The following is a 26,936-nucleotide window of genomic DNA, read 5'->3' on the forward strand; positions in this document are numbered from 1 at the left end:
CACTAATAAGAACCAAGAAAATATAAAGGCAGAAAACACAAAACTCCAAACTGAAATAACATGTCAACTAACAGGACTGAAAAAGTCAGTAAACGAAGTGAATGACAAAATGGATAAGCTCTGGGACAGGGTATCAGAAGCTGAGAATAGACTTGGTGCTGTGGAAGATGAGATACATAACAATTCCATACAGCAGGAGAGATTGGACAAAAAACTTAAAGCAAATGAGCAGACAATGGAAAAATTAGTCAAAGAATGGGAACAGACGAAAATAGAAGTCTATGATAAGATCAACAGAAACAATTTAAGAATCATTGGAGTCCCAGAGACCCAGGAAGAAAATTTCCAGGAAGAATCAATGGTCAAGAACATCATTAAAGAGAAACTTCCAGAGCTAAAGAATATATGTGATCAAATCCTGCATGCCCGAAGAGTACCAACCAAAAGAGACCCCAGAAAAACCACCCCAAGACACATCCTAGTCACAATGACAAATCCCACAGATAGAGACAGGATTCTGAAAACAGCAAGATCAAAAGGGGAAATCACGTTCAAGCAAGCTTCCCTGAGATTTACAGCAGACCTGTCACCAGAAACACTCAATGCCAGAAAGCAGTGGTGGGATATTGTGACAAGACTGAATGAAATGAATGCTTCACCCAGAATACTATACCCAGCAAAACTCACTTTCCGGTTTGATGGAAGAATACATGGTTTCACAGACAAAAAACAGCTCAGAAACTTCACAGACACAAAACCAGTCTTAAGAGAAAAACTGAAAGACCTAATCTAAGACAAGACTACCCAAAAGACACACCAAATTTTGAAATAAAGATGGTGTTAAATCCCAGGACAATTCTTTCTCTCAACGTCAATGGACTAAATGCACCAGTTAAGAGACACAGAGTGGCTAAATGGATCAAAAAACTCAATCCAACCTTCTGCTGCCTACAAGAAACGCACCTGAATAGTCAGAACAAACATAGACTCAAAATAAAAGGCTGGAGAAAAATTATCCAAGCAAACAACACCCATAAAAAAGCTGGAGTGGCCATACTAATATCAGATAATGCAAACTTTATACTCAGGAAGGTTGTAAGGGACAAAGACGGACATTTTATATTAATCAAGGGGTACGTAGAGCAGGAAGAATTCACTCTCCTAAACATATATGCACCAAATGAGGGGCCAGCAAAATATTTAATACAACTGTTGACAAATCTGAAAAATAATATCAACAACAACACAATAATTGTGGGGGACCTTAACACGGCTTTGTCAACACTGGACAGGTCAACCAGACTGAAACCCAACAAGAATATACTAGACCTGAGGAGAGAAATGGAAGAAAGAGGCCTAGTGGATATATATAGGACACTCCATCCCCAGAAACCTGGATACACATTCTTCTCCAATGTACATGGGACATTCTCCAGGATAGACTACATGCTGGCACATAAAACATACCTCCATAAGATCAAGAGGATAGAAATTTTGCAGACTACCTTCGCTGACCACAAGGCTCTGAAAATATTTGTGAACTCCAAAGGGACTCAGAAGAAAAACTTTAACACCTGGAAGTTAAACAGCCTCATGCTCAATAACCAGTGGGTCCGAGATGAAATCAAGGAGGAAATAAAAAAATTCCTGGAAACAAATGACAATCAAGACACAAACTCTCAGAACTTATGGGACACAGCAAAAGCAGTACTGAGAGGAAAATTTATAGCTTTGCAAGCACACATCAGGAAGGAAGAAGGAGCTTACCTGAGTAGCTTAATGACACAGCTAATAGAACTAGAAAATGCTCAACAAAAGGACCCAAGAATAGGAAGACAGAAGGAAATAACAAAGCTGAGAGCAGAAATCAACGAAGTGGAAACTCAAAAAACAATCCGAAAGATCAACGAAAGCAGAAGTTGGTTCTTTGAAAAAATAAACAAGATTGATAGACCACTGGCAAACCTAACAAAGAAAGAGAGAGAGAGAAACTTGATAACTCGTATCAGGAATGAAAAAGGAGAGATCACTACTGATATGACAGAGATTCAAAGGGCAATCAGAAACTACTTTGAAAAACTCTACGCCACTAAAAATGAGAACCTGGAAGAAATGGATAAATTCTTGGACTCTTATAATCTTCCACGGTTGAAGGAAGAGGATGTAGCATATCTAAACACCCCCATCACCATTGATGAAATTAAAACAGTAATCAAATGTCTGCCGAAAAACAAAAGCCCAGGTCCAGATGGATTCACTAATGAATTCTATCAAACTTTCCAAGAGGAACTACTGCCAATCTTGGCAAGACTCTTTCATGAAATTGAACAAACAGAAACACTTCCAAATAGCTTTTATGAAGCCAACATCACCTTGATACCTAAACCAGACAGAGACGCTACCAAAAAAGAAAATTACAGACCAATATCACTGATGAATGCAGATGCAAAGATCCTCAACAAAATCCTGGCAAATAGGATTCAATGCCTCGTTAAGAAGATAATCCACTACGATCAAGTAGGTTTCATCCCAGGAATGCAAGGCTGGTTTAACATCCGTAAATCTATCAACATAATACACAACATCAATAACAAGATAAATAAAAACCACATGATCATATCAATAGATGCAGAGAAAGCATTTGATAAGGTCCAACACCCATTCTTGATCAAAACTCTCAGCAAGATGGGAATGGAGGGAACCTTTCTCAATATAGTGAAGGCCATCTACCACAAGCCAGTGGCAAATATTATCCTCAATGGAGAAAAACTGAAAGCCTTCCCTCTAAATTCTGGCACAAGACAAGGCTGTCCTCTCTCACCACTCCTATTCAACATAGCACTGGAAGTACTTGCTATAGCGATTAGGCAAGAAAAGGATATCAAGGGAATCCAGATAGGAAAGGAAGAAGTCAAGCTCTCACTGTTTGCAGATGACATGATACTCTACTTAGAAAACCCTAAAGACTCTATCAAAAAGCTTCTAGAAACAATAGACTCATATAGCAAGGTGGCAGGCTACAAAATTAACACACAAAAATCAATGGCCTTTCTATATACCAATAGTAATAAGGATGAAATGGACATTAAGAAAACAACCCCATTCACAATAGTGCCACACAAACTCAAGTATCTTGGAATCAACTTGACTAAATATGTGAAGGACCTATACAAAGAAAACTATAAAACTCTGCTCCAAGAAATAAGAGAGGACACACGGAAATGGAAATGCATACCCTGCTCATGGATTGGCAGGATTAACATCATCAAAATGTCAATACTCCCCAAGGCATTATACAGATTTAATGCCATCCCTCTAAAGATACCCATGACATTCTTCAAAGAAGTGGATCAGACACTTTTGAAATTCATTTGGAACAATAAACACCCTCGAATAGCTAAAGCAATCATTGGGAAAAAGAATATGGGAGGAATTACTTTCCCCAACTTTAAACTGTACTACAAAGCAACAGTTATCAAAACAGCATGGTATTGGAATAAGGATAGGTCCTCAGATCAGTGGAATAGGCTTGAATACTCAGAAAATGTTCCCCAGAGATACAACCACCTAATTTTTGATAAAGGAGCAGGAAATCCTAAATGGAGCAGGGAAAGCCTCTTCAACAAGTGGTGTTGGCACAATTGGATAGCCACTTGCAAAAAATTAAAATTAGACCCCCAGCTAACATCATGTACAAAGGTAAAATCCAAATGGATTAAAGACCTCGATATCAGCCCCCAAACCATAAGATATATAGAACAGCACATAGGCAAAATACTCCAGGACATTACAGGCATCTTCAAGGAGGAAACTGCACTCTCCAAGCAAGTGAAAGCAGAGATTAACAGATGGGAATATATTAAGCTGAGAAGCTTCTGCACCTCAAAGGAAATAGTGCCCAGGATACAAGAGCCCCCCACTGAGTGGGAGAAACTATTCACCCAATACCCATCAGATAAGGGGCTAATCTCCAAAATATACAAGGCACTGACAGAACTTTACAAGAAAAAAACATCTAACCCCATCAAAAAATGGGGAGAAGAAATGAACAGACACTTTGACAAAGAAGAAATACACATGGCCAAAAGACACATGAAAAAATGTTCCACATCACTAATCATCAGGGAGATGCAAATCAAAACAACGATGAGATACCACCTCACACCCCAGAGAATGACACACATCACAAAGAATGAGAATAAACAGTGTTGGCGGGGATGTGGAGAGAAAGGAACTCTTATCCACTGCTGGTGGGAATGCTGTCTAGTTCAACCTTTATGGAAAGCGATATGGAGATTCCTCCAAAAACTGGAAATCGAGCTTCCATACGATCCAGCTATACCACTCCTAGGAATATACCCTAGGAACACAAAAATACAATACAAAAACCCCTTCCTTACACCTATATTCATTGCAGCTCTATTTACCATAGCAAGACTCTGGAAACAACCAAGATGCACTTTAACAGACGAATGGCTAAAGAAACTGTGGTACATATACACAATGGAATATTATGCAGCTGTCAGGAGAGATGAAGTCATGAAATTTTCCTATACATGGATGTACATGGAATCTATTATGCTGAGTGAAATAAGTCAGAGAGAGAGAGAGAGAAAAACGCAGAATGGTCTCACTCATCTATGGGTTTTAAGAAAAATGAAAGACACCCTTGTAATAATAATTTTCAGACACAAAAGAGAAAAAAGCTGGAAGTTCCAGCTCACCTCAGGAAGCTCACCACAAAGAGTGATGAGTTTAGTTAGGGAAATAACTACATTTTGAACTGTCCTAATAATGAGAATGTATGAGGAAAATGGAGAGCCTGTCTAGAGTACAGGCGGGGGTCGGGTGGGGCGAAGGGAGACTTGGGACATTGGTGATGGGAATGTTGCACTGGTGATGGGTGGTGTTCTTTACATGACTGAAACCCAAACACAATCATGTATGTAATTAAGGTGTTTAAATAAATTAAAAAAAAAAAAAGAAAAAATTAGTTCACAAAGTAATTACATAGGAAGAATGAAATAAATATGAAATACAGTATGAAAAGGAAATAACACTTTTACAAATATAAATAACATCTTAAGATTTTTATAAGTATTATGACAAAAGTATACTTTTATAAGTATTATAACTATTATGAAAATTTTATACAAAATAAAATGATCAAACAAATTAAATTTATTTTGTGAATATAGATTTTAATAGAAAGGCATTTTCTTTTAGAACTTATTTTCCAATAATTATTTTTGTCTCTGTAAAGGTATTTTTCTATTATGAAATTAAACTATATTTTCTAAATAAAATATTGGGGAAATATAAAAGTTTGAATTGAAAGTCCAGAAATAAGACAACATAAATATGATCAACTATTTCATGACAAAGGAGCCAAGACCATCCCAACAGATCAAGCCTTTAGGCTAGGGCAGTGCTTTTCAATTATTTTCTGTCATGCCCCCCCTAGGAAGAAGAAAACATTTTTTGTGCTCCCCTGCGCAACTGTAAATAGTATATTATAAAAGACTTTAACCTGCAAAACAAAAATATATAAAATAATTTGAGCTGATTTTTAATCAGAGATGATGTCTGGATTAATGGCTACAATGAGCACGTTTTTCAGTGCATAGCTTTTCAAAGTGGGGTTTGAAGCAGGACACAGCAACAGACAGAGCCAGACAGAGACATAAACACAGGGCTTAACTTGTTATGCCAGTGTTTGCTGAGGTCAAATGTGCCCCCCTTTATGGAGGCCACATGCTTCCCTTAGGGGGTGCGCCCCACTATTTGAGAACCACTGGGCTAGGGAAACCAAATCAAAATAAACAAACTGGGCAGATAATAAAAAGTGGGGTGAAGAGAAGGTGAAATGAGGAAAAGGAAAAAAGAAAGAAAGAAGAAAGGAAGGAAGAAAGGAAAGAAGGAAAGGAAAGAAGGAAAGAAAGAAAGAGAGAGAAAGGAAGAAAGGAGCTAGGAATATGGCAGAGTGCTATGATCTCTATTTTGTATGTATAAATTTGATCCCTGGCACTGACAGTCACATAGACAAACAAATACACATGACATACATGTATCCTCATGTCCATCACAGCATTATTTTTGGGAGGGAGGTCTCCCAAACAGTACTCAAGAGGCTCAGGTTATTTCTCTTATTTCAATAAAATATTATGAAAAAAAGTCAACCTATGAACAAAAATAATTTTAATTTCAGGATTTTGTAAATTATTTTTTTAACATTTTAAAGTTTGTTATCATGATATTGTCAATATTCACTGGAACCAAACTAATATGTTTTAACAAATTGAACTATGCTACAGAGAAGTCACAATTTGAATAATCTTCCACTGGTAGAAGCTTAAGAGATTTTCAGATTTTTCTCTCTTACAATTGATCTTAGCATGAACATCCTTCTCCAAACATCCTGTTACATTATATGAAAATATTGGTACAAGTATGAAGTGAATATGCTATTCAAAAGATATTTAAGGACTTAAATAAAAAACCAGAAAACAAATAGGTCATTAAAATAATTCTTTTTTATTTATTTTTTATTTTTGGGTCACACCTGGTAGTGCTCAGGGGTTACTTTTGGCTATGTGCTGAGAAATCAATCCTGGCAGGCTTGGGAGACCATATGGGATGCCCAATTTGAACCATCATCCTTATCATGCAAGGCAAATGCCTTACCTCCATGCCATCTCTCTGGCCCCTTAAAATTATTCTTAAGTGTTTTCTTATCCTAAAACTACTTGCAGTTTATTCAAAACTGTTATGCTTTTATGGTTTATTTTACTCTAAATAAAACTATTGTATTTATTTGATGAGCTTACCTGTCCATATAAAATGTGAAGATTTTTCTGATTTTCATAAAATGTATTATAAGTCTTCAATAAAGAATCAAGCTGTTCCCTAAAAAAGAGGATTACATTCCATTAAAATCAAACAAGTTTTAGGCTCTTAATTATAAATACAAAACAAAAGAAAAACCCAAAGTAATAGTGTTTTCTGTTCATAATGAAATGAAATAGAAGTGACTCAATGAACACCAATTGTGTATCCTAGAAGCTATTTGTTGAGGAAGTCAATCAAAAGAATATGACTAAATGAATTTGCCAACTGAACCCACTCAATTTAAGACTTCTCTGTGCTCTCCCTTGGGAATGTATGTTCTTAGAAACTGCTACAAACATACATCTTTTCCTGCTGTTGTGTTGTGTTGCCTCTCTGTCTCTCTCTGTCTCTGTCTCTTTCCTTTGATACTGTGGTTTGCACTACTGTTAGTGAAGGGGTACCATGCATACACTTTATCCCCATCAGCACCCAATTCTTGTCCAGAGTGATCAGTTCCAACTGTCAATTTCATAGTAGACTATACTCTAACTTTACTCTGCTCTTTGTGGCAAACTTCTTACCATGATTGGTCCTCCTGATTCTCATTTCAATTGTCTCTGGATATCATCCCCAGACTGTCTTTTATTTTCCTTATATTTCAGAGATGAGTGAGATTATTCTGTTCAATTTATTCTATATTCTAAATTCTATTCCTAATAGAATTATAATATTTTAATATTATAATAATAGAATATTTATAATTTATATTCTTTATTAGTCTATGCTTATCATAAGTTTAGATTATTCTGTATTTAATATGTATTTAGAATATATCCATATTCTAAATTTGATTATTCTATGTTCGAACAACACCTGGCAGTACGAGGGAGCTATTTCTGGCTTAGAATTGGAACTCATTTTTGGTAGTGCTCATTTACCAGCAATTAAATTTGGCAAACGTGACATCACCATGTAAACACATGCTTTAGTCCTTTCAGCTAATTCCTTGGTTCCAGCACCTATACGACTTTGAGATTTATCATCAAGATGAAGAAAATTGATTATCTTGCAGTCAGAAGAACAATGCCTCATAAATTAGTTCTCTTGTTTTAAAAACTGCTACCTTGTGATAGAGAGATGCTCAATGGACTAGAGTGCATGCCTTGCATATTATAGACCTGGGTTTGAACCATGGCACTGCACGATACTCCAAGTTTGCATAAAAATGACCTTCATAAACTGAACCACTGGGAGCAAACTACATGTGTCCCCAAAGTCACAAACTCTACACTACGTACCAACTAATCTGCCTCCCCTTTTGTTGTTTGTTTGTTTCTGCATTTCTCCCACTTTTCAGGGCCAGTTTCAGATTACAGTTGGAAGACTTCTGGTTGTACCCAAAATCACTTGCTGAAGATTATTTCCTACAAATTGTAGCACTGATAAAGAGCATCACTGTGTTTGTATCTCTCATTATTACCAGGTCAGCAGACACATTTTGGTTCCACTAGGATGCAACTTGTGATATGCTGAGCTAGAGAGTTGTTAGTAAAGTAAATGCCTTTTTACAAAATCTATTTCCTAAGTTTGTGCTTTTGATAAAACTTCTTGAAAAAGTATTGTTCAAGTATCTGCTAAAGTATATACCTTGGGAATTTGTCTAATTACAAAGATTACTCTCTGGAAAGAAGTTACTTAGAAAATGCTTCTGTGCTCAAATTATACTAACTTTCCTTCATGGAAATAAAAATTCAAATGACCTAGGGAGTTAAACTGTAGTCCCAAACCACCTGTCTTTATATACTGGGTTTATAAAAATATAGTTACACTAATTTGTTTGCTTATTGTCTATAGCTGTTTATTACTATAGCTGTAGAGTAAAGTAAACATGATAAAATATATGGTCCACATTACCTAAAATATTTAACTGTCCCTTTTCAGATTAAGCTAGTTAATCTATAAACCATGTGTAACATAAAATAACTGAATATCATAAAGGTAGTGTTATTTTTTCTCACTATAGGCAGACTCTTTCTAGTGGTAAGAGCTTCACAAAACAGAAGTTCCTTTGAAGGGAAGTAATTAAGCGAGAAATATTTATCAGGCAAAGAAAACATAAACAAGGACATGCAGCATTTTCTTTAATTTTTGGTTGAAAAAAAACTGACTTGAGGTTCTAAGACTATATCAGGTGAAATGAGGAGTGACTGGTGAACAATAAACTGAAGAAGCAGCGAGAGCCTTGTAAATCATCATAGGACGTTTAGAATTCACCTGGCAGGCAGTGGGTTAGTATAAGATTCCAGACAAGGATAAGACTTTGTTCAGAGTTTTTGGAAGACAGATTTCAGGGTGAGACAAGATGATGATATCAGGAGAAGCAAGTTAATAAAACCATTGCAATAGTAATGGGGTGAATAATCAAGTTATTAGCATTAATTTCCCTAAAATATTATACAAGAGATGTGCCAAATGGGTTCTACATCTAATACTCTGTTGTCAAATAAGCAATACTTAGAAGTCCAAGGAGTAAATATGCTCATTAAATGACACAGAATTCAAAGAACATATCACTTTCTAGGTGTCATATAAAAAACATATTTTTCTCTTTTTTTTGGGCAACACCCATTTGATGCTCAGGGGTTACTCCTGGCTAAGCACTCAGAAATTTCCCCTGGCTTGGGGGGATCATATGGGACGCCGGGGGATTGAACCGTGGTCCTTTCTTGGCTAGCACTTGCAAGGCAGACACCTTACCTCTAGTGCCACCTCACCGGCCCCACATATTTCTAATAATAAATTTTTTGTTTAGTTTTAGAGTTTACATACTTCAATACTTAGGCATTATTCCTTACTCTACACTTGGAACTCACTTCTGGCAGTCTTGAGAGACCATATGGGATGCTGGGGTCTAACCCAGATAAACTGCGTGCAAGGCAAACACCTTACTCACTGTGCTATTGCTCGGGTCTCATAATAACAATTTTTTAATGAATGTGAATACAAAATAAAAATATGTAACAAAGTTTCGAAAACATCATAATAGGGCTAGTGTTTTTTACAAATTTGAGGAGTTAAAAAGTGGGCGTATAAACTGGACTTCTGACTTAGTGCTAACATAGACACTTAAGTATCCTGGGACGGACGCTGGCACTTGGAACTTAAAGGCTAGGGTAGCTGCTGCTGCACATCCAGAATTATTCATTACCGCTCATGAAAGAAGACTAAGAGGTGAAAGACTTAACGTGTAGGTGGCCAGTATATAAATATCTGTAGACTGAGTAGAGCTCAGGGTTCCTTTCCTGTAAGACTTAATTTTAATGAGTAAGAGTGGATCTAGAACTACTTATAAAATCCTCGGGTGTCCTTTGCACTTTGTGGGCTGAATTTCAGCTGTTCAACAGATGGGAAATACCCACACTCTGATGAATGAATAATGAACTTGTAAGAAATGAGCTCCTCAATCTTATCATATTATTTAGTGTCTGGGAGTCATTGAAAACGTTTTTTTAAAAGGGCCATACCCAGTAGTGTCTGCAGCATGGGGATAGGAAATGCAGGTGGTAGTGGGGAGTGGGGCAGAAAGTTGTGGGTCAGACAATGAAACCTGATTCAGTTTTCTGGGTCTAGAAATGCTTGAGCTCATCGGATAACACTATGGTGCTGAGGTCCAGCAAGGCATTAAGGGTCCACTTTGTTCTAGTCATAGAACTGGAGAGCTTGCACATACTTAAAGGCATGTGTTCCATTCCTTACCATACCCTGACCCATGGAATAAAACATTTTTCCCCTCTAATTTTATAAAACTTAAATTGATATGGATTTTGGCTAGCATACTAGATGGAAGCAAGTAATAGCCTGCACTGTGGATACAATGGGTGTGAAATATAAGTTGTACATAAAATTTTTCTCTTACTGCTTTTGTTATTAATATTTATAATATCAGGATTCAAACCCAATTCTCATGCATGTAAGTTATGTGCTTTAGCACTGAGACATGTTTCCAACCCTATCTTTTGTTTCAGTAATTATTTACAGTGTAATTTATTAATAATAATTTAATAAACCCCTTCCTAGAAATAAAAAATAAGCCTGTCCCATTCTTTATTAAAATGTATGACAATTTATATTCACTAAAGTATGTAATGGGAAAACTATCAAATAATAAAAACAAACTTCAGATTGCTGTATGACAAAAATAAATTTTAGAGAAAAATACAACTCAGTGTCATTACAAAGGTGCGTTTGGGCTTTGGTAATGCTTGTTGAATTTGTGCTATTCCTGCCTCTTAGACACTTGTTGAGGAATGTCCAGGCTCTAAATTAGGCAGCCACTGACCTATATCAAGGAAGCGGCATCAGAAATAAAATTCTGTCCTATTATCTGTCACATTTAAGAATAGGAGCAGGCAGTGAGAACATGCAATTGGATGAGTACATGTTTGGCATGCAGAAGGCCTGGGTTTGATCCCCATACAACTTAATCTTATGGGCATCACCAAAAGCTGCCCACAACTACACAGCTGGCAACTCCTCTGAACATTTCTTAAAATGACCCCAAAACCCAAAATCCATAAGCAAACAGAAAGAACAGGGACTTAAAAAATGTTTACCTCTCTTCAAATAGAAGAGAACTGAGGCAGAATAAAAATATGAAACTAGTTTTCATACCTTTAATTCCACCTTCCCTCTTCTTACTTTTGTACCAACAATCTTACTCTGTTAATATGTTAAAATTTGAGCAATGAAGACAGTTAATAGTTTTATATGTTAAGTTAAAATTAAACTTGAGATATTTTGGGGAAATATGTATAAATTAATCATATAAAGTTACATAAATTGACCATTGGCTGGAGATAAAATTTTTACTTTCTGGACTGTAATTCTGTATATTTTCAAACTGTTATATAAGAAGTGTTCTATGCAATGACAGTATTTTCATAATTTTATTATGGTGGAAGTAGAATGGAAGGACATTAGTTAAACTAGTTCATTTAAGTGGTCATTTGAAATCTTGCTCACTTCACAAGGTACCTAGTCAAATATAAAATGAAATAATTATGGGTGGGAGATAGTGAAAATAAAGGAAATACCAGCAAGCAATTGTCTTTTTGTCCCCTAATCTCTGTCCAGACAGATGTCAGGGAAGCAAGTGGGTCTCACCCACACACATGTGGCTATGGGCAGAGTCCAAAGAAAGCTGAGGGGATAAGGATTCACCAGAGTACAGCCTTCCAGAGGTCCAGTGACATACTAAAGAGCAGCAAGTCTCATCAAGGAAACACAGTTTACCTGGTTCTACTTGCTGACTTCAGACAAGGAATGTGTAGAGTGGACAGAGTAAAGTATACAGACTAGGCCAGTCTATGATACACTGGAAGCAGAGAGATAGGAAAAAGATATTAAAATCTGGATGAGGTATTGAGGGACAGGGAAAATGATATCAGAAGGAGAGGCTTGGACATTTGGGAGGGATCATATTCACTGAAATTGTAGAATTAACTTTTAAAATGAAATACTAATATGTGCCTTTATAAAGTAATTTCTTAAAAATCATATGTCAGAAATCCAGGTTTTTCATAAGCACTATCTTTCTAAAAAAATTGATCGAACAAAATCTGTCTTTTCTCTCTTAAAAAATGATTTAATTTTGAGGGTGACTACACCCAGCAGTCTTCAGGACTTTCTCTTGGCTCTGTATGCAAGGAAGTCCTGGTGCTATTCAGGAGAACATCCGGGATATCAGGGATCCAACTCAAGTCAGCCATATTCAAGGCAAGTGCCCTACCCACTGTACTACAACTCCAGCCTCACTATTATTAACATCTGATATTAGTCTAAATCCTAAATGATGAATGGTAATCCTAAATGGTAGCCCATCTACTAAATGGTTAAATTTTCATGATTAAAAACACATTTCAAGTTTTTCTTTGTTTTGTATTTTCTGTCTAGCCCTCACTTCTACTTTATTTTCAATACTATGAAATTATTCTTTAATCTTTAATCCTTTTGCCTTTACTGAATCTAGTATAAAGGTCCCTAAAGAAACTAGCATATCTTTCCATGATTGAAGTTTGGATTATTTTTAGGTATGAATTATTAAAGTATGAATGCTCTAAATAATATGAATGTTGTCACAAGATCAAGTTAGTTAGAGAGTTGGCTTTATACAAATCTGTTTCGATTACAGAAACTATTTTAGTCGAAGTAATTTCTGGGTTTATTTTATAAACTTGTAGGTTCTTTTTACTTATCAGTTGTCAACACTAAAGTGGGAGTTAGAGATCTCAAGATAAAGTGCTGGGAAGAACAGAGTAAAAGAATCACTAACAAAAAGACCATCAATGTTTTTTCAGTCAAGTAGCTTGAAAAATTAGCTACTTCAAAGGAAGTCAGGAGAGACAAATTCAGAGCTCCTAAATTTTTTAATTTTTACTAAATGTAATTTTACTTTAGTTAAGATGATTCTCTCCTCCCAACTTTTTGATTTACCAACAGTGGAACCCAATCAATTCATTCCCAATCAAATAATAAATAACCTATTTTGCAACTTGAGGAAGGTTTTAATGTACAGATCCAAGGCATTCTTATCTAATCAACTTAAGCTGGAGGAGAAGCCAAAGGTCAAAGGCAAAAAGTTGTCTTCAAATGAAAGAGGGACTTAAGAAGTTGCCAATTTTAATTCAGAATTCAATTTGAGAGTAACATAGGATAAAATGAGTTAAGAGAATGCTGCTACTCTCGTGCACTAGTAACATGAAATGGTGGTTTGTCTTGAAAAGGGCCTACTGATGAAGTTTGCTTATTCATATCTGTTGTCCTCATATTTCTTAGTTCTATCTTCCCACAGACACATAGATAATGTTATGCTTTTGGGGAGTTAAGAGGTTACATCTGGTGCCTAGCAGTGCTCAGGATTACCCTCAGTCTGTTGTCTGGGGTTCTTTTCTAGCAGTGCTCATGGGACAATATAGTGCTGAGAATCCAACTGGGGGTCAACCACAACCAAGGCAAGTGCCTTAAATCCTGTACTATTTCTTTAGCCCCTATTTTAGGCTTTTATAGAAGTAAAATTGCTAGTGCAGAAGTGGATTTATTCCTGAGCTCTTAAATTCTCAAGCAAGAAAGATTTGCATACGAAACTCAGATAAATATGAAAGTGATTAGTTCTTTTTTTCTCTATAGTTTAGTTTCTAAAAGTTTTTATGATAAACGATTTTAATTCAGAACCCATTATTTCAACTAGGTCTATGAAGAGCAGTTTTCATGTCAGACCTTGGTTTCTTTTACTTCATACAACTGACTTCTGCAACCCAATTAGTTGAACAGGGCAAAAAGTAGTCTAGGCTTTACCATCTTCTTTTCTGTTACAGAATTTCAAGGGAATGTGCTCACTGTTCAATCTAATTCTATCTGCAAGTAACTATTCATGGTTATTTTTCTATTTTAATCCAAAATAAAAATTTAAAACTAGATCCACCTAAATGAAACTGTTTTTGATGTTATTGTACCCAGTTGTTTTGGAGAGAACAAAGAAACATTTAGCACCCAAGAAAATACTGTTTGAGAGTTACAGAAAAAAAATTGCATGTTTCTGTAAGTGTGGAAACACAAACTCAGAGGTCAGTAGACAGGTGATTCTAAAATTGAAGCAAGCACTAAACTCATTTGCAAGTTTTATTAAAACACAGATTGTGAGTGGCACCCAGAAGTTCCCTAGTCAGCAAATCTGGAATGGATCCTTGAAGTTTGCATTTAAAAAATGTTCTCAAGTTATACTGGAACCAAATTGCTAGTTCAGGGACCACACTTTAATATCTGTAATTATAAGTGACCATGTGCTGAAAATCAAGGTATTATTACTCTTTTGAGTGAAATGCCTTCTACTGGCTGATTGTAAAATAAAATAAGTGGCCATTCCAATTACACTCGAAAGAAATGCATATAGCTGGCTTACTAACTATACAACTATATAATTGACCTACTAACATGTCTGTTCCTTTTGCCTATGCCAAGGAACAACTGCCCTTTTAGACATTCCTTGAGAGGAGGTTTATCCTATTTTTGCCCCACAGACTTAGTGAATTTTTGTCACCACAAATTATCTAACACTTCTGGAAATCATAATGTCGGTCTTGCTGGCTATAATCAAGGAGTTGGATGGCTGTGTTTCTTCTAAAAGTACTAAAAAAGGAAATTAGAGTGATTCCAGACAACCTTATAAACTGATCACATTGAGTGGACCTTAGAATCTCCAGAAGTTCCAGTGGCCTTAGAAATGGGCTACATCCTCATGGGAGAAAATTTGCAACAGGAAATTTTACAGGGTTCAAGTAGGGTACTGTGATGGACACTGTAGTGGAAAATTGTATATTCTAGTGCTGCAGGAGAATAGATTGTATGGCAGGTAATAAAAAGAAATAAATTAGAAGGAACTTTCAGTAGTTCAGACAAGAGATCAGATTGTGGCACCCTGGAATAAATGTTAAGTGACTGAATTTTGGAGGTACAGCTGATCAGAATTGCTATGGAGCTGGTTAGAGAGATGAAAGAAAGGTCATAACTATCATAGTCATATCATATGAATAGCTAGGTCATATTGGGATCTTGCTTCTCTTTCTTGTAGAAAATACGATATTTTACTCCTGGTTTCCAAATATAAGTCTTGCAGTTTTTTTTTACCCAATTGAAAAGTAAACACAGTTATGCTACATAATAGCCATTATCACTGGAGCAGATGGAGACTGTGAAATAATTTTCTTTGTGTGGGAATGGCTGATGTTTTTGGAAGGTGGGCATAGGATGACTACCTGGACTTCACAAACTGAAAACCAAGAGTCTTTGTTCACTCAGAGCAGGAACAATACCAATCTATTCTATATTGGAGCCTTCAGCAACTTTATGGATATGGCTTGGAACTTTATGGACATGGCTTGGAACTTGGACATTGCAAGTAAAGAGTCTAAGTACACGCTGTCAATAATCCTTAGAATGATAAATTAAGAATGAGCTTGAGGAGTCAGAATGATAGCACGTGGTTAGGGAGTTTGCCTTGAAAGTGGCTTACCAGGGTTTGAATCACTGGCATTCCATAAAATCCCCTGAGCCTGTCAGAAATAAGCACAGCACCAGGAGTAACCCCTGAGAACCGTGGGGGTGTGGTGCCACTCCAAAAAATGAACATGAATTAAAGATCAACATGTCATCTCATACAGAGAGTTCTGCAATGTTGTCCTGATTTTGACACATTTTCTCTTCGCATTAAGTAACCACCTTGCTTATATATTGGACATCCTCCTCCTATTCTCTATACTTTATCCAAAGTATAAAGAACTAATCACATCTAATCATATCATCTATGTGAACTTTTCTAAATGTCTTCACAATATTCTTAGAATAAAACCCCAAACCTTTTTTATTGTACAGGTAAAGACCTACTTTATCTTTAGTCTCCTTTACAGAAATGTTTTTCCTCATGCTCTGCATTTCAGCCATACTTGATGCTTTTCAGTTACTGGAATTATATGGCCCTTTCTTACAATGAAGATTTCAGGGAAACTTCTTGTTGTCTGGAATGCTTTCCTGTCCAGGAACCTGAACCATGTTAACTCACTCCTTATTAGATCACAGGGACCTTTTATTTAGACTGAGATCTTATTCTTTTTTTAGAATGGATTTTCTTTCCTTTCATCCTACCATCCCTAAATCAGGGACAATGGCTCTTGTTAGGCATTCAAATACTCCTTATCCAAGATCTACTGAATCAGAGACCCAGGATCATGCCCTGAAATCTTTTAACAAATCCTCCTTGAATGAGGAAAGTTCAAATTAGAGATGTGCAAATTTCAGTCTATACTAAGAGCAGGTCTTTTGTCTGTTGCTCAAAATTTTAAATTCTAGTTTGTTGTTCATCTTTTGTTTGATGATAATCAGTGACTGATGAGAACACTAATAGTAACTATTTGTATAAGAATAAATAAAAAAGAATACTAATCTATTTCTATTTACTTATTTTTTGAGTCACAGACAGGGGTGTTTTTTTCTCAGAAATGATAGTTATGCTAGATATATCATTATAGATATTTAATCTAGGGTAAACAGCATGGAGTACAGATGATTTAAAGCCTGTATTATTTGGTGGTGCCTAAACTTCTTTTATTTATTCATTTATTTTTAGTTTGTGGCCAAACCTAGCAGTACTCAGAACTTACTCTTAACTCTATGCTAATATATTACTCCTGGTGGTGCTCGGGTGTGTAGTGCTGAACCAAGGTAGACTTATACAAGGCAATGTGATTTATTCTGTGCCATCTCCTTGCCCCCTCATCTACTTTTAGAAGGAAAAATAATAATTCATTGGTGTGGCTAATATAATCAGAAGTTTAGTTAAAGTACGTCAGTGCAAGTTATCATTTAGTCTTTGAATTTTCAGTTTACCAGCCTTTTTTAAAATAAAAATAATAGTTTGTGTTAACAATAACTAGAGGATACAGTTATAGGGAATTAGTGGTGTGTGTGTGTGTGTGTGTGTGTGTGTGTGTGTGTATGTGTGTGTGTTGAGATGCCAGGGATTAGACCTGAGGTCTCTTTCATGCAGACATGTACTTTACTATTTTACCTTAGTCCCTTTCAGGATTTCTATTGAAGCATTTTTAGTGTATATTGAACAGATAGATGACACTGATCATTTTAAACTAAAATGATTGACTAAATTTATAAGAAATACACAAAAGTAGACAAATTTGTTGGAAATAACTCACTTGATATGCCTTCTGATGATTAACAATGATACAAAGATAGTTTAAAAAGATTTTTTTTTGCATGTCAGGGACTTCTTGTGACATGGAAACAGATGTGATATCCAGTTTCTCTTCATGAAAAGTTTTCTTTTTGCTAGGTCATCAAATCTGAATAGTGGGAATTTAAAAATAAGTAACTAAAATTTACACATAGAAAGTATTTCTTATTTTTTATTTTATTTCTTATATATTTTTTATTTTTGTCTTTTTTTTTTTTTTTTTTTTGGCCATACACGGAGATGCTCAGGGGTTACTCATGTCTATTTGCTAAGAGATTACTTCTGGCTTGGGGGACCATATGGGATGCCAGAAATCTAACCTGGTCAGTCCTAGTCTAGTGTGGGCAAGTCAGACAGATGCCTTAACGCTTGCGCCACCACTCCAGCCCCTATTTCTCATTTTTTAAAAAAGTTGATCCAAACTTTTTGCCTGTAGTTCATTTTAAAATTCTGGGTTCTCTACATAAGGATATTAATGAAGCATATTGAGTACTTTGGTGGTGGTGGATGCAATAATTTGCATAAAATTTGCCATAAAATTTATATGCATACTCATGTAGCCTAATTATGCTAACAACCATGTTACTTAAATTGATAAAAATTATTTCAAAATTGAAATAAAATCAGAGTTCTGATTTCTAATTAAGCATGGCATCGATCTTTAATGATCTGCTTTATTAAAGATTAAAGTCCAATGACTATTGGAGGTAGTGCCCACTCTTTATAAACCTGCTGTTGTTGGGACTGGAGACTACAATGTTTGTTTCACTGATCAAGAGAAGACCCTAGCCATGAAACCTGGGCAAACATTGTCCTGCTGGCTCCGTTGGTAGGCAAATAGGAGCAGCCTCTGGAACACTGGCTCTTTGTAATAAAATTAACAGGTGGCTGCCTCCTTTGTTTCAATTGAGTACAAGTTACTATGCTTGGAAAAAAGAAGTTGAATAATGTATGTTGGTGAAAATGTATTCCATTATGTTAATTTCTAACAAAAAGTCACACAAGTCTTTTGGAGTAGAGTTCAAAGGCTTCCAGACTCCAAGGGTTAAATTAAATTCCTTAAGTAGGAAAGTCTAATAGGTTCTGAAAGTGAAATCTGACCCGTGTTCTAAACTTCTTTTCCCTCACTCACTCCAAATATACCGTTGGCATTTACTCACCTCTAAAGTTTCCTGATTTCAACCTAGGACATAAAACTAAGTTATTTTGTAGGCAAGATTTGTTCTTTAAAAATGAACAAAGTGCTGGTCTGGAGAGACAATACCAAGGGTTAAATTTCTTGCTTTGCATCCTACAGACCCTGGTTCAGTCCCTGGAATTGCACATAATTCCCTGAGCACCACCAAGAGTGATACCTGAGCACTGAGTCAAAAGTAAGTCTTGAGGACTGCTGGGTGTGGCACTCAAACAAAAAGAAAACAAATCAAAATAAACATAGTGGGGACAAAGGAGATAGTACTAAAGGAAGGTATTTGTCTGTTAGCAAATCCTAAGCCAATCCCTGGATCTCCTGAGTCCTCCAGGAGAGATCCCCGAATGCCAAGTCATGAGTAAGCATTGAGCACTTTACGGATGGATGTGGTCCAAAGAACTAACTAAATACAAAATCTCATTTCTACTATTGGAAAATTTTTATTTTACTAATATATGTATTTCTACATGTATCTGAGTGACGTACTGCATAGATATTCAAAGTTATATAATGTAAAAACTTAGTAAAATAATTATATATTTTAGAAAACAATATTTGTTTTACTTTTGGGCCACACCTGTCAGTGCTCAAGGCTAATTCCCATCTCTGTGTTCAGGGGTCAATCCTCAGGGCACTTGGAGGACCATTTGGGAATCTGAGAATGAAACCGGGGTATGCCATGTGCAAGGCAAATGCCCTATTTGCTGTATTATTACTCTAGTCCCCAATAAACAAATAACTTGAGAAAACAAATGCATAAATGATTTATATAAAGCAATTAAAAATCTTTCTGTGATTTAAGGGGATCTCATCAAAAAATAAAATATTACAAAGGAGGGGCCTGAGCGATAGTGCCACGGTAGAGCGTTTGCTTTGCAAGCAGCCAACATAGAGTGGACCTGGGTTTGATTTCCGGCATCCAATAGAGTCCCCCGAACCTGCCAGGAGCGATTTCTGAGAGAAGAGCCAGGAGTAATCCCCGAGGGCAGCCTGGTGTGACCCCAAAATCAAAAGAATATATATATTAAAATGGAAACAAAAATGATTGTTGTTAGTGTTGTATGGAATATATGGTTATTTCAGCAGAAATTATTCTTATTCTGTGTGTTCATAATGAACACTATGAAAGAACATAAAATTAGGATTAAGAGTTACTACGACTACCATAAAACCAACATAAACTGGTAGCACTATGAAAGTGACCAAAAAAACTGCTCTAGAGAAATTGAGGATTTGAGGATGAACAAACCAGGAATGTAAAAATATACGCCAGTGTACCAGAGAGATAGTCCATAAAGTGCTTTTCTGCCTTGCATGTGGAAGACTATGGTTTGATCTCCAACACTATATCGCCCCCAAAGCTACATCAGGAGTCATTCCTGAGCACAAAACCTGAAGTAAGTTCTAATAACTGCCAGAAGTGGTCCCAAAGAAAAAAATAAACAATAAAAATTTAGGAGATGAAGTCTCTTCTGTGACATTTGCCTTCAGTTTTTGTCTCAGTTCATGGAGATGCCAGTGAAAGCAGATAGAAAATGTGGATTTTAAGAGAGTTTGATATGATTGTAAGGGGCATTCTAATGGTTTTTGGGACAATTGTCTTAGATTCTTCAGAAATACAGAAAGTCAAGAGATGCTATGTCAAATTTGAAGTAAACTAAGGGGGGAAAAACCTGATCTACAGCTCAAAAGTGAGGCCTAACAGTTCTTTAGCAATGTTTGAGCGGGGCAGATGAAAATCGTCATTTTGTGAGCTGAAATGAGTCAAGAGATAAATAACAAGAAAATATACAGTACATTCACACATTCTTCTCTTATGATGTGTACTGTTTCTTCTCTGAACATGTGGTAAATTAGATGTCCTAGTTGGATAAACTCAACTGTTTACAAAATATATAGGTAAAAAAAAAGGAATGCTAGGGTAGATTCAGAGCTACTGCTATTAAAAGTAATGGTTTCTTTCTCATAATTTTCATTTGGAGGTAGCAAATACAGTCAGAGTACTCTTGGCAGGAATTGAGCTCTTATTCTGTCCTTCACATTCTATACCTTTCTTGTAGATTTCTTGCCATTTTTACTCATCTCCTCTCCTATTTTCTCCATAACCTCTCTACTTAAGCCACATTTACTCCCGCTTCTCTTGCAGATCACTTACATTCTTCTCTTTTGGGCACTGCCATCTTCTTCATGTTTTTTTTTTAATGCTATTTCTTGAGGCTTTGACCATTTTATATGAAATAATAATCTCTCATATTGTCCACAAGCAGGGCGCATTACTTCTTTCCTTGTTTTATTTTACTTGTAATACCCTTTGATTTCTAGTAGTACATAAATACTCATTAATCATAGATATTAATTTTATAAGGTGACTTCATACTGTCAAGTACTATTTGAATCATTTATGAATATTCAGGGTCCTAAGAGTAAGCAGTTAATACACTGAGAATACATTTGAGAAATGAATGAGTGAATCCTATTTTTTTTCATGCATGTCTTCTCACCTCTTATATTTCACATTTATCCCCAGTTGTGGTTTTATTCCTGTTTGTGGCCATTTTTATTTACTCTACTTTCTTGTTACCCAATCCTGTATCATTTACACCTACTTCCTCTGTCATTTATTGGATTTGCTTTTCTTCTCTGCACAGGTCATGTTTTGGTGTCACAGATTTTGTATACTGTTTAATCTTTCTCACCTCTGCTTCTGCTCTAGTTCACCTAGGCTTTGTTTTCATATTTGCCCTAAGAGTTTTCAAATACCTTCTTTTATTATTCCCAACAAGCTGCATGCTGATTATATATAACATAATCAAATGTTAATAGGTAACTAGTAATAGGAACATGTTCTGAAGGCAAGATAAAAGGGGAGAGAAACATCTATTTTTGACTCACAATCTAATATTGATAACTGGTTGAGTGGAATGACATATAATGTAGTTATAGTTACTTGGTAATGAATGTCCGCTCATTGATGAAGATCCAAGAAGACTGGTGAGCCATCATAGTAAACTTCTTTTTGAGATCATCTGAAGTATCCTAAAAAATTTGAAAACTATTAATTGCATGTTTCTGTGTTACAATCATAGATTAATTTCTGACTTAAGTTGAATTTAAATGTTTAGAATATTTAAAGAGAGTGTCATGTAGTATCTCATGTATGTAAATAATATTTGGATTAAGGTAGAAGAAAAGAAAAAATGTTTTACATGTGTTGAGTACTTATTTTATAAACCATTGCATAGAAGTCATCTCATCTAATTCTCAGACCATGGGAAAAAGAATAGCTATTATCTCCATTTCAAATAATTTAGTAAGTAGAATAATATCAGATCTAAATATAATCAAAAATTCTACATTTTTCTTTTCACCAGTATTGTTTTGTAGTTCAGGAAAGGCCACATGAGTAAAATATTTTGACTTATGACATCAGTAAGAATGGAATATAACAAAAATCTGGAAAACAACCAATGTTGGGAAAGATATGGTGAAAAGGATCCTCATTCACAGTTAGTGGGAATGTTGTCTTGTTCAGCCTCTGTGGAAAACAATATGGGATTCCTCAGAAAAATATGAATGGGAAGCTGGAGCAATAGTGCAGAGGTAGGACATTTGTCTTGCACAGAGCTGATTCAGGACAGACTGTGGTTTGATCCCCGGCATCCCATATAGTCCCCCAAGTCAGGTGCGATTTCTGAACCATAGCCAGGAGTAACCCCTGAGTGTCATTAGGTGTGGCCCAAAAAACAAAAAAGAAAAAAAGTATGAATGGCACTTCCATCTGACCCAGCTATTTCATTTTTGAGACTTATCCCCAAGTACAAAAGAATTAATTAGAAAATATTATGTAGCCTCAAAAGGGATGAAACCCTACAGTTTGCTACAACTTGAATGAAACTGTACGATATAGCATTAAGGAAAATAAACTAGGGAGAGAATAACAGATGATTTCAAGTAGCTGTGATCTATAAAGAATAAATAAAGAAAAAAGTTTTGAATGATAATAAATCCTTAGTTTTGGGTTATAAAACTAAGATTATCAAATAATGATAGGAGAAGAAAATAGGAAGAGGTAGACTAGAAGTAACATGAAGACTATGGTGGAGGAAAATAAGCACTTTATTGGAAGGAGTACATACAGTAAGCTTAAACATCAAATCCATAAATGATGACAAAACTGTAACAACATTACCTAAATTTTAATTAATAATAAAAATATTTTAATTTTTTATAACTGGTCCTACCTAAGATATTTTGCTATGTCTTAGAGAATTAATACTTAGGGTGTGAATCTTCAATTGTAAGAAAATAAGACTAAGGTTAAGAGTTATTTTTAGGGGGTGGTGCGCTAGCACAGTGGTAGGGCATTTGCCTTGCAAGTGGCTGACTCAGGAGGAACTTCTATTAGATCCTCAAGACGTGACATATAGTCCCTTGAGCCAGGAACAATTTCTGAGTAGATAGCCAGGAGTAACTCCTGGGTGCCAATGAGTGTGGGCCAAAAACCAAAAAAAAAAAAAAAAAAAAAAAAAAAAAGAGTTATATTATTTTGTTTTATTTTTAGAGTTAAGGATTTTAAGTATAGCTCACTTTCAGCTAGTTTATAAATGGCATCATCAATATTAGTTTTTTAAAATAATATTTTATATTTTCAAGCCTCAGGACAATTGAAAAATTTATGGTCAAAACTTCTGTCATGATGTTATAATTAATTTATTTTTTACAAGTAATAATATAGTATATTCTCTACTTCCCCTGAGGCTCCATATAAGTATAAAGATGTTTAAAAGTTTTCCTTACTACCCAAAAAATTCTTTGGAAAAATATTTACTTTGTTTTCCCCTAATATTGTTTTGAATCATAAATGGTATTTTTCATATATTGGGTAAATGAAATAGAATGGGAAATATAGTATTTCATTTTTAAAATTTCTAGGATAGTAACAAGAACATATTCATATTACATGCAAGAGAAACAAATAACTTGATATTGTATATTCTTCATAGTAATCAATTTGACAGAGTGACAATTGTGGGATTGATAGACATAAAGAAAAAGGCAAATAGAGGTAATAGAAGTAATATGGCTAAGAAAGTACCTTCAAACTACAATGTTGTCCCAGTGTAAGTTTAAAAATAAGATCCTGAGTCAAAGTTGTACTAATAATGTAGTTACAGTTGATGAAAATATTAGTTGTATTTTTGGTTAGATATATCCAAAGTTGGCATCAAACATTAGAGAAGTCATATTTATGAAGCTTTGGTATTCCTTTGGCATACATTCTAACTTGTCAAGTTTTCAATTTACCTATAGTTCTGATGCTGCCAAATTTTATTTTTTCATATTTAAATTAAAAAATATGTATTTGTTTATGTATTTGGTTTTTGGGCCACACACAGTAGCACTCATGGTTACTCCTGGCTCTGTGCTCAGAAATTGCTCCTAGCAGGTTAGGAGGACCATTTGGGATGCAGGCATCAAACAGTCAATGTGCAAGTCAAATGCTACCCTCTGTGCTATCACTCTGGCCCAATGAGGCTGCAAATTTTAGTATTTATGTTGTCATCATATTACATCTCTTTTTAAATGTATATTAGGGTGTTTGAAGCTTCATTTTCTTGATGCAAAGCTTACTTTTATTTAGAGGCATTAAAAGTAACAAAAGAAATCCATTTGAAGAATTCTGCTTGGGTAAAATAATGTTTATGGAGTCTAACTAGTTGTATATCTAATAACAATATTTCCAGGAACCTATTAACTTTTGTTGTCTCAAAGTCTCCTAAAGGCCCCCAAAAGGTAATTTGGAATCATTAAAAGTTTTGGTAACATGGCAATATAAAATAGCAAGAGCAGAGAAGGGGAATGTTTGAAGGTACATTGAAAAGAGAAGAATGCACTCTGTGAGCTGAAAAACTAAAAAAAAAATTTGTGACAAGAAAGTAGTGATTAACTTGATAAGTTTTAGTAGTAGTTCTAGACAAAAGTCTTTCCTGTATGATTCTGTGCAAGAGAACAGATTTCTTTTGTTGCAACAATTCAATCCCCAGTCCCACAAATACAATTTTAAGTTTCCAGCCAGCTAAAATCAAGTTTTGACTTGAAGTGTTGATTAAGTGTGACATAACTAACGTCTTGCCAGTCTCCTTCAAGGTTGAGAAACTGTGGTCAGACATAAATAACAATATTCTTCCTGCTTTCAGATAAATGCCATTAAAGTATGACCAGAGACTTTTAAGTATAATATATTCTAGTTATTAAATTTTGCAAAATCTAAACATTTATTTATTCAAGACTATGAAACCACAGGAGGTAAGACTAGAGTATAAAGATTGGATTAAGAGCAAAATTTTATTTTATTTTCTTATTTATTTATTTATTTATTTATTTATTTATTTATTTATTTATTTATTTATTTATTTATTTATTTATGGTGTTACACTTTGCAGCACTCAGAGGTTACTCCTGGCTTTGCACTCAGAAATTGCTGCTGGCAGGCTTGGGGGACCATATAGGATGCTGGGAATCAAACCTGGGTTTGTCCTGTCATCTGTGTGCAAGGAAACACCCTATCACTGCACTATCGCTCTGGCCCTAAGAGCAAAATTTAAAACAAATCTTTGTTTATGAAAAGAGGGAAAGAAGGCAAGCATATAGCTCAGTCTCAGGAGTGTATCTTTACAAGTACTGAGTACAGTTAAACAGAGTTAAACCAGCTCTGTTTGGTGTAATCCGGAATCTGCATTTGTTTTTGCTTGAGTGACAATGGATCTCCAAGAATAGAATTCAAACCTCTTGTATGCAAACCATGTATCCCAGTTCTCTGAGATCTCTATCTGGTACAAATTAAATTTTTTTAACTTATTATTATTGGTTTAAGAACCAACAGAAAGAAAAATATATACTGAATTAAACATATGTGTTTAGTTTCAAGAATGAGGTGTTGGGGGCCAGAGTAGTGGTGCAAGTGGTAAGGCATCTGCATTGATGGTGCTAGCATAGGACTGACTGCAGTTTGATTCCTCAGCATCCCATATGGTCCCCTAAGCCAGGAGTGATTTCTGAGCGCATAGCCAGGAGTAATCCCTGAGCGTCACCGGGTGTGCCCCCCACAAAAGCGTTGGTTTTTCTGAACTTTTGACCTGAAAATGAGTCTATTTTAAAAGAAAGAAAGTACAACCCCTACCACTACCTACCAATAAAAACCATTAGACTAATTTGATAATAATAAATAAAATAAACCAATATGATTATATTGATAGTTGTTTTGAAAAGACCCAATAGCCACTTAACAAAAATACCGTGTATATACTCAAGCATAAGTCGAGGTTTTAGGCATAAACTCAGCTTATACTAGAGTCATACACGTTACTTGATTCGGTGAGCATGCACTAACTCACAATATTCTGCGCTTTGAGACCTACAGCAGTGATGATGATATCTGTGAACACAGTGATGAGGACAACGTCTATGCTGATATTCTCAAATCAGATACAGCAGAAGCTCTGTTTGGACATGCAGATGATGACAAGGAGGAATCTAGTTTTGAAAGATTTTAACCCTTGTGATTTGTCTTGATTGCCTGTTAAGCTATGATTTTCTGCATTTTATTTAAAGTTTTAAAGTTATTTTTGCTAGTTTACAATTTTTCTTCAGCAAAAATATTAGAAAATGTTTAACCTAGTGATTCCTCAGTTATTGTAATTGTTTTGAGTATATATTTTTATTTTTAAAATTTATCAGTGGCTGCTGCATTTTCCATGTTGGCTTATACTCGAGTCACTAAATTTTCCCAGTTTTTAGGGTAAAATCAGGGAGGGTCGGTTTATACTCGGGTCGGCTTATACTCAAGTAGATAGCATACTCCTCAAAACTGGTGATATAAAGAACATACAGCATTATAGAAAATACCATGTATACCCACCATTGACATAATATTTAATGGCAAAATACTAAACACTTTTCTCTAAGTTCAGGCAGAAGATAACGGTTCCATTACATACAGTACTAGTATTAGCACTATCATCAAAGGAATTAATCAAGAAAAAGACATCAAAGTAATCTACATTAGAAGATAAGTAAAACTATTAAGAATTGCAGATAGCATGGCAATGTACATAGAAA

General features: G+C 35.3%; 1 protein-coding gene across 1 annotated transcript in view; it reads right to left on the reverse strand.

Moving 5' to 3' along the window:
- Positions 1 to 26,936, reverse strand: part of RASSF6 (Ras association domain family member 6) — a 57,631-nt gene that overhangs the window by 23,241 nt on the left and 7,454 nt on the right. The window contains 2 exon segments of the mRNA XM_049789864.1: positions 6,828 to 6,906; positions 21,766 to 21,854. Coding sequence (XP_049645821.1) covers positions 6,828 to 6,906; positions 21,766 to 21,854 — 168 coding nt within the window.

The sequence above is a fragment of the Suncus etruscus genome, chromosome 16 (genome assembly GCF_024139225.1).
Source record: "Suncus etruscus isolate mSunEtr1 chromosome 16, mSunEtr1.pri.cur, whole genome shotgun sequence".
Taxonomy (NCBI): Eukaryota; Metazoa; Chordata; class Mammalia; order Eulipotyphla; family Soricidae; genus Suncus; species Suncus etruscus.